Below are 13,968 nucleotides of genomic sequence, written 5' to 3'. Positions count from 1 at the left end.
TAGTATATCATGTCAAAAAGATACAGAAAAGAGAGGACCTTCAAGATGGCAGAGGAGTAAGACATGGAGATCACCTTCCTCCCCACAAACACATCAAAAGTACATCTGCATGTGGAACAACTCCTACAGAACACCTACTGAACGCTGGCAGAAGACCTCAGACTTCCCAATAGGCAAGAAACTCCCCACATACCTGGGTAGGGCAGAAAAAAAAAGAAATAACAGAGACAAAAGAATAGGGACGGGGCCTGCACCAGGGGGAGGGAGCCGTGAAGGAGGAAAGGTGTCCACACACTAGGAGCCCCTTCGCGGGCGGAGACTGCGGGTGGCGGAGGGGGGAAGCTTCGGAGCCACGGAGAAGAGCGCAGCCACAGGGGTGCGGAGGGCAAAGCGGAGAGATTCCTGCACGGAGGCTCGGCGCCGAGCAGCGCTCACCAGCCCGAGAGGCTTGTCTGCTCCCCCGCCGGGGCGGGCAGGGCTGGGAGCTGAGGCTCGGGCTGCGGTCGGACTGCAGGGAGAGGACTGGGGCTGGCGGCGTGAACACAGACTGAAGGGGTTAGCGCGCCACAGCTAGCCAGGAGGGAGTCCGGGAAAAGTCTGCAGCTGCCGAAGAGGCAAGAGACTTTTTCTTACCTCTTTGTTTCCTGGTGCGCAAGGAGAGGGGATTCAGAGCGCCGCCTAAACGAGCTCCAGAGATGGGCGCGAGCCGCGGCTATCAGCACGGACCTCAGAGACGGGCATGAGACGCTAAGGCTGCTGCTGCCGCCACCAAGAAGCCTGTGTGCGAGCACAGGTCACTCTCCACACCGCCCCTCCCGGGAGCCTGTGCAGCCCGCCACGGCCAGGCTCCCGTGATCCGGGGACAACTTCCCCGGGAGAACGCACGGCGCGCCTCGGGCTGCTGCAACGTCAGGACGCCTCTGACACCGCAGGCTCGCCCCGCCTCCTCCGTACCCCTCCCTCCCCCTGCCTGAGTGAGCCAGAGCCCCCGAAGCAGCTGCTCCTTTAACCCCGTCCTGTCTGGGCGGGGAACAGACGCCCTCAGGCGACCTACACGCAGAGGCGGGTCCAAATCCAAAGCTGAACCCCGGGAGCTGTGCGAACAAAGAAGAGAAAGGGAAATACCTCCCAGCAGCCTCAGGAGCAGAGGATTAAATCTCCACAATCAACTTGATGTACCTGCATCTGTGGAATACCTGAACAGACAACAAATCAGCTCAAAATTGAGGCGGTGGACTTTGAGAGCAACTGTAGACTTGGGGTTTGCTGTACGTGACTGATCAATTTCTGATTTTTATGTTTATCTTAGTTTAGTTTTTAGCACTTGTTATCGTTGGTGGATTTGTTTATTGGTTTGGTTGCTCTCCTTTTTATTTTTTATTATTTTATTATTTTAATAATAATTTTAAATTTTTTATTTTAATAACTTTATTTATTTAATTTATTTATTTTACTTATTTATTTTTTCCTTTCTTTCTTTTTTCCCCTCCCTTTCTGTAAGCTGTGTAGCTCACAGGGTCTTGGTGCTCCAGCCAGTTGACAGGCCTGAGCCTCTGAGGTGGGAGAGCCGAGCTCAGGACATTGGTCCACCAGACCTCCCAGCACCACATAATATCAACTGGCGAGAGCTCTCCCAGAGATCTATGTCTCAATGCTAAGATCCAGCTCCACTCAATGACCAGCAAGCTCCAGTGCTGGACACCCTATGCCAAACAACTAGCAAGACAGGAACACAGCCCCATCCATTAGCAGAGAGGCTGCCTAAAATCATAGTAAGTTCACAGACACCCCAAAATACACCACCAGACGTGGACCTGCCCACCAGAAAGACAAGATCCAGCCTCATCCACCAGAACACAGGCACCAGTCCCCTCCACCAGGAAGCCTACACAACCCACTGAACCAACCTTGGCCACTGGGGGCAGACACCACAAACAACAGGAACTACGAACCTGCAGCCTGTGAAAAGGAGACCCCAGACACCATAAATTAAGCAAAATGAGAAGACAGAGAAATACACAGCAGATGAATGAGCAATGTAACAACCCACCAGACGAAACAAATGAAGAGGAAATAGGCAGTCTCCCTGAAAAAGAATTCAGAGTAATGATAGTAAACATGATCCAAAATCTGGGAAAGAGAACAGAGAAAATACAAGAAACGTTTAACAAGGATCTACAACTAAAGAGTAAACAAACAATGATGAACAACACAATAAATGAAATTAAAAATTCTCTAGAAGGAATCAACAGCAGAATAACTGAGGCAAAAGAACGGATAAGTGACCTGGAAGATAAAATAGAAATAACTACTGCAGAGCAGAATAAAGAAAAAAGAATGAAAATAATTGAGGACAGCCTCGGAGACCTCTGGGACAACATTAAATGCACCAATATTCGAATTATAGGGGTCCCAGAAGAAGAAGAGAAAAACAAAGGGACTGAGAAAATATTTGAAGAGATTATAGTTGAAAACTTCCCTAATATGGTAAAGAAAATGGGCAATCAAGTCCAGGAAGCATAGAGAGTCGCATATAGGATAAATCCAAGGAGAAACACGCTAAAACACATATTAATCAAACTATCAAAAATTAAATACAAAGAAAACATATTAAAAGCAGCAAGGGAAAAACAACAAATAACACACAAGGGAATCCCCATAAGGTGAACAGCTGATCTTTCAGCAGAAACTCTGCAAACCAGAAGGGAGTGGCAGGACAAATTTAAAGTGATGAAGGAGAAAAACCTACAACCAAGATTACTCTACCCAGCAAGGATCTCATTCAGATTTGATGGAGAAATTAAAATCTTTACAGAGAAGCCAAAGCTAAGAAAATTCAGCAGGACCAAACCAGCTTTACAACAAATGCTAAAGGAACTTCTCTAGGCAAGAAACACAAGAGAAGGAAAACACCTACAATAACAAACCCAAAATATTTAAGAAAATGGGAATAGGAACATACATATCGATAATTACCTTAAATGTAAATGGATTAAATGCTCCAACCAAAAGACACAGGCTGGCTGAATGGATACAAAAACAAGACCCATATATATGCTGTCTACAAGAGACCCACTTCAGATCTAGGGAAACATACAGACTGAAAGTGAGGGGATGGAAAAAGATATTCCATGCAAATGAAAATCAAAAGAAAGCTGTAGTAGCCATTCTCATATCAGACAAAATAGACTTTAAAAAAAAGACTATTACAAGAGACAAAGAAGGACACTACATAATGATCAAGGGATCAATCCAAGAAGAAGATATAACAATTGTAAATATTTATGCACCCAACATAGGAGCACCTCAATACATAAGGCAAATGCTAACCACCATAAAAGGGGAAACAACAATAACACAATCATAGTAGGGGACATTATTTAACACCCCACTTTCACCAATGGACAGATCAACCAAAATGAAAATAAATAAGTAAACACAAGCTTTAAATAATACATTAAACAAGATGGACTTAATTGATATTTATAGGACATTCCATCCAAAAACAACAGAATACACTTTCTTCTCAAATGCTCATGGAACATTCTCCAGGATACATCATATCTTGGGTCACAAATCAAGCCTTGGTAAATTTAAGAAAACTGAAATCATATCAAGTATCTTTTCCGACCACAACACTATGAGACTATACATCATTTACAGGAAAAAAACTGTAAAAAATAGAAACACACGGAGACTAAACAATACGTTACTAAATAACCAAGAGATTATTGAAGACATCAAAGAGAAAATCAAAAAATACCTAGAAACAAATGAAAGTGAAAACACGATGACCCAAAACCTATGGGATACAGCAAAGCAGTTCTAAGAGGGAAGTTTATAGCAATACAGTCAGTCCTACCTCAAGAAACAAGAAACATCTCAAATAAACAACCTCAGCTTATACCTAAAGCAATTAGAGAAAGAAGAACAAAAAACCCCCAAAGTTAGCAGAAGGAAAGAAATCATAAAGATCAGATCAGAAATAAAGGAAAAAGAAATGAAGGAAACGACCATAAAGATCAATAAAACTAAAGGCTGGTTCTTTATGGAGACAAACAAAATTGACAAACCATCAGCCAGACTCATCAAGATAAAAAGGGAGAAAACGCAAATCAACAGAATTAGAAATGAAAAAGAAGTAACAACTGACACTGCAGAAATACAAAGGATCATGAGAGAATACTACAAGCAACTATATGCCAATAAAATGGACAACCTGGAAGAAATGGACAAACTCTTAGAAAAGCACAGCCTTCTGAGACGGAACCAGGAAGAAATAGAAAATATAAACAGACCAATCACAAGCACTGAAATTGAAACTGCAATTAAAAATCTTCCAACAAACAAAAGCCCAGGACCAGATGGCTTCACAGTCTAATTCTATCAAACATTTAGAGAAGAGCTAACACCTATCCTTCTCTAACTCTTCCAAAATATTGCAGAGGGAGGAACACTCCCAAACTCATTCTACGAGGCCACCATCACCCTGATACCGAAACCAGACAAAGATGTCACAAAAAAAGAAAACTGCAGGCCAGTGTCACTGATGAACATAGATGAAAAGATCCTCAACAAAATACTAGCAAACAGAATCCAACAGCACATTAAAAGGATCATACAGCATGATCAAGTGGGGTTTATCCCAGGAAGGCAAGGATTCTTCAATATAAGCAAATCAATCAATGTGATACACTATATTAACAAATTGAAGGAGAAAAAACATATGATCTCAATAGATGCAGAAAAACCTTTTGACAAAATTCAACACCCATTTATGATTAACAAAACCTCCAGAAAGTAGGCATAGAGGGAACTTTCCTAAACATAGTAAAGCCCATATATGACAAACCCACAGCCAACATTGTTCTCAATGGTGAAAAATGAAACCATTTCCACTAAGATCAGGAACGAGACAAGGTTGCCCACTCTCACCACTATTATTCAACAAAGTTTTGGAAGTTTTAGTCACAGCAATCAGAGAAGAAAAAGAAATAAAAGGAATCCAAATCAGAAAAGAAGAAGTAAAGCTGTCACTGTTTGCAGATGACATGATACTAGACATAGAGAATCCTAAAGATGCTACCAGAAAACTACTAGAACTATCAATGAATTTGGTCGAGTAGCAGGATACAAAATTAATGCACAGAAACCTCTTGCATTCCTATACACTAATGATGAAAAATCTGAAAGAGAAATTAAGGAAACACTCCCATTTACCACTGCAAGAAAAAGAACAAAATACCTAGGAATAAACCTACCTAAGGAGACAAAAGACCTGTATGCAGAAAAATATAAGACACTGATGAAAGAAATTAAAGATGATACGAGATGGAGAGATATACCATGTTCTTGGATTGGAAAAATCAACACTGTGAAAATGACTATACTACCCAAAGTAATCTGCAGATTCAATGCAATCCCTATCAAACTACCAAGAGCATTTTTCACAGAACTAGAACAAGAAATTTCACAATTTGTATAGAAACACAAAAGACCCTGAAGAGCCAAAGCAATCTTGAGAAAGAAAAACGCAGTTGGAGGAAATCAGCCTCCCTGACTTTAGACTATACTACAAAGCTACAGTAATCAAGACAGTATGGTACTGGCACAAAAACAGAAATACAGATCAATGGAACAGGATAGAAAGCCCAGAGATAAACCCATGCACATATGGTCACCTTATCTTTGATAAAGGAGGCAAGAATATACAATGGAGAAACGACAGCCTCTTCAAAAAGTGGTGCTGGGAGAACTGGAGAGCTACATGTTAAAGAATGAAATTAGAACACTCTCTAACACCATACACAAAAGTAAACTCAAAATGGATTAAAGACCTAAATGTAAGGCCAGACACTATCAAACTCTTAGAGGAAAACATAGGCAGAACACTCTATGACATAAATCACAGAAAGATCCTTTTTGACCCACCTCCTAGAGAAATGGAAATAAAAACACAAATAAACAAATGGGACCTAATGAAACTTAAAAGCTTTTGCACAGCAAAGGAAACCTTAAGACGAAAAGACAACCCTCAGAATGGGAGAAAATATTTGCAAAGAAAGCAACTGACAAAGGATTAATCTGCAAAATATACAAGCTGCTCATGCAGCTCAATAACCAAAAAGCAAACAACCCAATCCAAAAATGGGCAGAAGACCTAAATAGACATTTCTCCAAAGATATACAGATTGCCAACAAACACAGGAAAGGATGCTCAACATCACTAATCATTAGAGAAATGCAAATCAAAACTACAATGAGGTATCACCTCACACTGGTCAGAATGGCCATCATCAACAAACCTACAAACAATAAATGCTGGAGAGGGTGTGGAGAAAAGGGAACCCTCTTGCACTCTTGGTGGGAATGTAAATTGATACAGCCACTATGGAGAACAGTATGGAGGTTCCTTAAAAAACTACAAATAGAACTACCATACGACCCAGCAATCCCACTACTGGGCATATACCCTGAGAAAACCATAGGTCAAAAAGAGTCATGTACCAAAATGTTCATTGCAGCTCTATTTACAATAGCCAGGACGTGGAAGCAACCTAAATGTCCATCGACAGATGAATGGATAAAGAAGATGTGTCACATATATAGAATGGAATATTACTCAGCCATAAAAAGAAATGAAATGGAGGTATTTGTAGTGAGGTGGATGGAGTTAGAGTCTGTCATACAGAGTGAAGTAAGTCAGAAAGAGAAAAACAAATACCGTATGCTAACACATATATATGGAATCTAAAAAAAAAAAAAAAAGGTTCTGAAGAACCTAGGGGCAGGACAGGAATAATGACACAGATGTAGAGAATGGACTTGAGGACACGGGGAGGGGGAAGGGTAAGCTGGGATGAAGTGAGAGAGTGGCATGGACATATATACACTACCAACTGTAAAATAGATAGCTAGTGGGAAGCAGCCGCATAGCACAGGGAGATCAGCTCGGTGCTTTGTGACCACCTAGAGGAGTGGGATAGGGAGGGTGGGAGGGAGAAGCAAGAGGGAGGGGATATGGGGATATAAGTATACGTATAGCTGAATCACTTTGTTTTACAGCAGAAACTAACACAAAAATGTAAAGCAATTATACTCCAATAAACGTGTTAAAAAAAACCAAAAAATTCATGAAAGCGATATATAAATAACTGATGTTTGAAAACTACTATTTTATAACAATATTATTCTAATAACCCTTAATGTACAAAAAAAGACCCTCCCTTACAAAAAAAGAAAGAAAATTCAAGTATACTATCATAGCACTTGACTATTCTTTTCAAGAAAACTTCTAGCCAAATCACTATGAAGCAGCTAACCCCTCCTGGTCTGGGCCAAGGAATCAATATATAACAATGAAAGTGCTGGTTTCTATCAGCTAGTATGCGACTGTATGTAGCATTCATTAAAATGCTAAGGCTGGGAACAAATATTTGCAAATGAAGCAATGGACAAAGGATTAATCTCCACAATATACAAACAGCTCATGGAGCTCAATATCAAAAAGAAAAACCCAATTAAAACATGGGTGGAAGACCTAAATAGACATTTCACCAAAGAAGACATACAGATGGCCAAGAGGCATATGAAAAGATGCTCAACATCACTAATTAATTTGGAGAAATGCAAATCAAAACTACAATGAGGTATGACCTCACACCGGTCAGAATGGCCATCATCAAAACTTCTGCAAGCAATAAATGCTGGAGAGGGTGTGGAGAAAAGGGAACCTTCTTGCACTGTTGGTGGGAATGTAAATTGATACAGCCACTATGGAGAACAGTAGGGAGGTTCCTTAAAAACTAAAAATAGAACTACCATACGACCCAGCAATCCCACTACTGGGAACATCCCCTGAGAAAACCATAATTCAAAAGGACACATTTACCCCAATGTTCACTGCAGCACTAATTACAGTAGCCAGGACATGGAAACAACCTAAATGTCCAATGATACATGAATGGATAAAGAATATGTGGTACATATATACAATGGAATATTACTCAGCCATAAACAGGAACGAAATTGGGTCATTTGTAGAGATATGGATGGACCCAGAGTCTGTCACAGAGAGTGAAGTAAGCCAGAAAGAGAAAAAGAAATATCATACATTAACGTGTATGTGTGGAATCTAGAAAAATGGTACAGGTGAACCTATCTGTAGGGCAAGAATAGAGACAGAGACGTAGAGAACGGACATGTGGACACAGTGGGGGAAGGGGAGGGTGGGATGAACTGGGAGGTTAGGTTTGCCATAAATACACCACCATGTGTAAAACAGATAGCTAGTGGAACCTGCTGTAGAGCACAGGGAGCTCAGCTCGGTGCTCTGTGATGACCTAGATGTTGGTGGAAGGGGAGGAGGGAGGTCCAAGAGGGAGGGGATATAGGTATACATATAGCTGATTCACTTCATTGTACAGCAGAAACTAACACAACGTTGTAAAGCAATTTTACACCAATAAATAAATAAAGAAAAATAAAATAAAATGAAGATGTACTCTTTATATTCCAAACCCCACCCCCCAGAAAAAGTGCAAAGGCTACTCTAAAATAATCTAAACGATGATTTCAATTTTGCTTTCATAACTTCATTCTAAGGAATTTTTAATTTGATCCCATAGCAGTCCCTGGGGACTGTCAGAGCCCACAGGCGGAGGGAAAACAGGCAGGTTACAGTGCGGGACGCTGATCAGAGAAGGGTGGCTAAGGGGTCGGAAGGGGAGCAGAGAAGGCGCAGCACACACATATTTAATTTTCCGAAGAAGGAAATTTTCCTGTGAATTCTTCACATCAAGAATATAGGCCAACTTTCAGAACGGCAGAATAAGAACTTAAAGAAATCTACTCCTCCATAAAAGCAAGAGAACACTGATAAAACTTGTCAAAATCAACCTTTTCAGAAGTATAAAAATTAACCAAAGACTTACAACAATCCAAGGACCATTTACTCAAGAAAAATGACCCAATCTCAGTAAGAAGAGTAAGCTCTGTGGTGTTTTAATCCCATCCCCCTCTTCCCAGCTCTGCAGTAGACGTGAAAACCAATAGACTAGCAACTTATGGTCGTTGTAAAAAGCCATCCTCCTAGCAGCCACTAGAACAGATTGGGTTTGGAATTCCCCAAAAGCTCCATCCTGAGAACTGCCACCATCTGACCCAACCAGCAGCAGACTGAACACCTCCATTCTCAGAATTACTTTATTTCATCTCACTCAGAGCTAACGCTGTGGAAGCAGCCCTATCCCCAGGTTGCTTCTCAGAAACAATCTCAGCAGCAGTTGTCTAACACAGCAGCTGCCTGAGTGATATTACCAGTTGGGGGCTAACAAAAGGCTGACCAAAAAAATTTTAAAGGAAAAATTAAGGAGTGGAAGGCCCATAGAGGGCTTTGAAAAGCTAGCTCCAACATACTCCTGGGAATCTAGAATGCCATGTGTACATTCAGGACTGTGTTCGTACCAAAGAAAGATCTGACAAAGTCCTCCTCTCTCACCTCTGGGTAACCCTGAGGCTCTGTGCAAATGAGAAATGAAGTCTATAAACTGCCTACTGGAGCACTGAAAGCATATGCAACAGACTAACATAGCCCCTCAACAGAGGCTGACTCATTAGTTAAAGGCAATTAAAGAAACCCCTGCCCAAACATCAGGTGACCACTAACTCAGCAGAGACTGCAAAGGCCACACACAACAAAAGGCTTTACAAAATCAGCCCAGGAAAGTCACGAAGCAAACAGCAACAACACAACAACAGTAAACCTGACTGAGGCTGGGGGTAGGGCATGTCTGATTAACAAGATTGTCAAACTGCTTAAAATGTCCAGTTTTGAACAAAAAAGTACAAAAAATTAGGAGACCCACGAAGAAACAGGAAAGTAGGGCCCATAGTCAGGGGTTAAAAACAGCCTACAATAGAAACTGCTCCTGAGGCAGTCCAGAGGGTTGGACCTATGGACAAAGACAAGCAAACGTCAGAACAAGTCAGTTGAAATTATCCCATCTGAGCAACAGAAAGGGGGCACCACCAAGCATACAGCATACGCATAATGGGAGTCACAGGAGAGGAGAGACAGGACCAAAAGGACAGCTGAAAAAATAACGGCCCCAAACTTCCCAATTTGATGAAAAACATTAACCTACATGCCTCAGAAGCTTAACAAACTTCATGTTGGATGAACTCAGAGATCCACACCTAGGCTTATCATTGTCAAACTACTGACAGTCAAGGAGGATATCTTGAAAGATCAGGAGAAAAGTGACCCATCACATACAAGGGATCCTCAATAAGATTAACAGCTGACTCCTAATCAGATCCCTGGAGGCCAGAAGGCCAAGGGGTGACTTCCAAGTGTTGAATAGGAAGACTATGAACCAAGAATTCTATACACAGTGGAACTTCAAAATGAAGCACAGTCCTACAGAAATGAAAGAAAAACTGAAGACGTTCTCAGATAAACAAAAATGAGAAAATCTTGTTATTTTCAGACCTGCCTTACGAGAAACACTAAAGGGAGTCCTTCTGGCCAAAATGAAAAGACAGTAAATAGTAATTTGAATCCACATGAAAAAATAAGGAGCACCAATGAAAAAAGGTAATTACATAGGTAAATAAATAGAAAAGACAGTATAAATGTATTTTTGTTTGTAACACTTTTCTTGTCCTAACATGATAACTGCATAAAAACAATAATTATGAAATTATAAGCTTACAGTGTATAAAGATGTAACTTATCTGACAATAATAGTACAAAGAAGGGGGTCATGGAGCTATAGTGTAGCAAGTTTTTCCTATACTACTGAAATTTTTAACTTTACATTAACCTGAACTAGGCTGTTTTCAGTTTTAAGATGTGAATTGAAATTTCCAGAGCAACAACTAAGAAAACAACTCAAGAAAAAATATATATATATACAGTGCTTGCTCTCCATTTTACTAAATCAAATTACTAAATCAATTCTCAGCGTTAATCCAACAAACGACACAGGTTGATCAGTGTTTTCTCTTTGAAACACTATCTTTTTTTCCCTCTTTCTCAGGCTTGAGTGTCAGAGCCTCCCCATTTCTCCAACTTCTGAATGGTAGGGGCCTCTGGACTCAATCCTTGACGCCCCTCTCTCTCTCGTATCTTCATTTAATTGGTAGGTGATCTTATCCAGTCTCATGACTTCGAGTTCCAGCTACACGCTGATGGCTCCCAAGTCTGTGTCTACATCCCTAACCTATCCTCTGAGCACCAGAGCACCAGACCCGGCACACCCCACTGCCCATTCTATCTCTCGTCTTCCACATCTAATAGGCACTTTAACCTACTTGCCTAATATACGTCTGCATGGCTCACTGCCTCACACCTTTCAGCTCTCTGCTCAAATGCAAGGTCTTCAGAGAAGCCTTCCACAACTGTCTTATGTAAAACAGAACCTCTCCCCCACTCTGTAGCCCATAGTCCTTTAAAATTTTTCTTCACTGCCCGCATCACAACCCATTTATATTTATGTATCTGTTTTAGGTAAGCTTTAAGAGCTGAATCCTTGTTCACTGTGTTACCTCAGTGCACAGAACATACTTAAACATTTATTAAAGGAAGAGAAAGGGAATACTGATTAGGAATAAATGTATAAAAGGGCTTTTCACCAATGCATAATACAAACAATGAAGATACTTACTTTTCCTTTTTTTCTTGTTTGTGGGCCTCTCTCGTAATCTGAGCCGCTTTTCTACTGTATGGATGGATGACTTTTTTTTCTTGTCCTACACGTTTTCCCTTTGGTGCTTTAGGCTAAAATGTAGAGAAACATACGGCACACACAGTCAGATACATAAATGACTTCTCTCAAAAAATTTTCTTTAGAAATAGAAATTTATAACAGTAATATAACAGAAATACTGTGAGTCACAAATACTACATTACGAATCAGGAGATACGCCAGACTCAAAGTCTTTGTTTCCATGCTCCTAACAGAAATGATATACAGTTGACCCTTGAACATCGGTTTGAAATGCATGGGCCCACTTAAACACAGACTGATTTTTTTCCCACAGTAAATACTACAGTGTTACATGATCCACGGTTATGGAGGAACTGCATATATGGAGGGCCGACTACAAATTACATGCAGATTTTTGACTGTATGGAGGATCAGTGCCCCTAGCCTCTGCATTGTTCACGGGTCAACTGTATTAAGAACTATTCTCCAGTAATGTAAGCAAAGAAAGGCACAGAGGCGATAAACCCAGCTCTTCAACTGTTCCAGCTTCGCAGCAGATACAGAGAAGGCAGACGGTGAGGAGACTCACGGCTGGAAATCTGCGTCAAAGTTAAGAAAGTTACAAGAGGGCAGAAGGAGCACAGGATGTTAACGGGAGCCGGACTGCAGAAGCCGCACGTGGAACAGTGGGCAGTGAATAAAGCAAATCAGACTTGGGCTCACAGGAAATCAGAAACAGAGGAAATTAATACAAGCCATCTCGAAATTAGCACATCCCATTCAAGCCTTATGCCAGTTAACTAGGTCCTCTAAACTAGTTGTCTAGCATTTCAGTAACTTTTTAATTCCTACATAATTCTGTATCTTATATCTGACCTATATTACTTGGGAATTTTGTTTGGCTTTAATAGAAAGCCAAAATAATAGTGGCTTAACCCAGATAAAGTTTAGCTCTCTCATGTAAAAAGGAGCTGGAGGTTCTGTTCCACAAAGCCCTGAGATCCAAACTCCTTCCACCTTGTTATCCCACTATCCTTAGGCTATAACCTCGTATCTATCCAGAGTTCAAAATGGCTTAACAGCAGGTCTACACTCCAGCCAGTGAGAAGTGGAAAAGAAAATCAAAAGGCATATTCCTTCTATATTATATGTAAGGAAGGATTACATAAGGGATTAGTAAATATAATCTTTATTCTCAGAAAAAATACAGGATTACAAAAGAAAAAGAAAGAGGCATTAACATACCTAATTCTCAAAAAGGTTGTGTTTCTAGAATATTCTCTTCAAACCTACTGTCACTGTCTTAATTCAGTCTCATGATCTTTCATGATTAGGATGGCCTTTAGGTTCTCACTGCTAGTCCTTTTTCATTGGAAGTGACAGAGCTTATCTTTCTAGAGCACTAATTAGTAAAGTCCTTCTCCCCTGCTAAAGAGCTCCACTAACTCAGGTCCTAAATCCTTAACATGGAAAACAATCTACCCCAACCTACTTCTCCAGCATTATATCCCATTCTTCAAAAGACCCTTCATCCCATTCTTACTAACTTCTCACCATTTCTAGAATATACCCTGCTGTTTTTTTACATCTGGAGACTATACCTGTTGCTACCTCTGCCTGCAAAATCCATTTCCTTACTTGTCCTTTGACAAGAGGCAGCTCAAAGTCACTTCCTTTGTAAAACTCTCCAGGTAGAATTAGTTAAAATGACCACCTCACACATGTACTCATTTCATCAACAAATATTTACTGAAATATTTAATAAATATTTACTGCTCACTTCTTGATAAACCTGACCAGAGAAGATTAACTCCAAGTCTGAAACCCAGGATGCCCCTGGAAGCTGTTAGAAGTATAGGAGTATAAAGTATGAAGCCATCATAAGAGCATGTGCATTCTTTTGTGTGTCTCTCTGCACATGTGGCGGGGAGGGAGGAAGGAGAAAAGAAGGTGTGAGAAGGAACTTTTGCGCGTGACGTGTACCCAGCAAACATAAATCAAGTGTGTTTGTGCCCACCTGCAATCCCCTCCCCGAGCGTGAGCTGGACCTAGTGGCTCACGTTACTGACTAGCCTTGGGCAAAAGCGATGAGTTATCAATCCCAAGACGAGGTTATGAAAGGACCCCGGCTCTGTCTCGCCCGCTCTCTTTTGCCCTCTTCTGGCTCACTCTGATGGAGACCAGCTTGCTTGCAGTGAGCTGCCCTACGTACGCAGAGGCCCGTGTGACAAGTAACTGAGAGCGGCCTCGGCCGACA

At 41.0% G+C, this 13,968-nt stretch overlaps 1 protein-coding gene across 2 annotated transcripts in view; it reads right to left on the bottom strand.

The window, feature by feature from the left end:
* Positions 1 to 13,968, bottom strand: part of TMA16 (translation machinery associated 16 homolog) — a 36,375-nt gene that overhangs the window by 14,510 nt on the left and 7,897 nt on the right. For both annotated transcript variants that reach the window (XM_057546294.1, XM_057546295.1), the window contains exon 2: positions 11,670 to 11,782. In XM_057546294.1, the coding sequence (XP_057402277.1) occupies positions 11,670 to 11,782 (113 nt within the window). The remainder of the gene's footprint in view (positions 1 to 11,669; positions 11,783 to 13,968) is intronic.

Source organism: Balaenoptera acutorostrata, chromosome 5 (assembly GCF_949987535.1).
Source record: "Balaenoptera acutorostrata chromosome 5, mBalAcu1.1, whole genome shotgun sequence".
NCBI classification, from domain to species: domain Eukaryota; kingdom Metazoa; phylum Chordata; class Mammalia; order Artiodactyla; family Balaenopteridae; genus Balaenoptera; species Balaenoptera acutorostrata.
The sequence above is the reverse complement of the archived record's forward strand: the minus strand, read 5'-3'. Positions and strand labels throughout refer to the sequence as shown.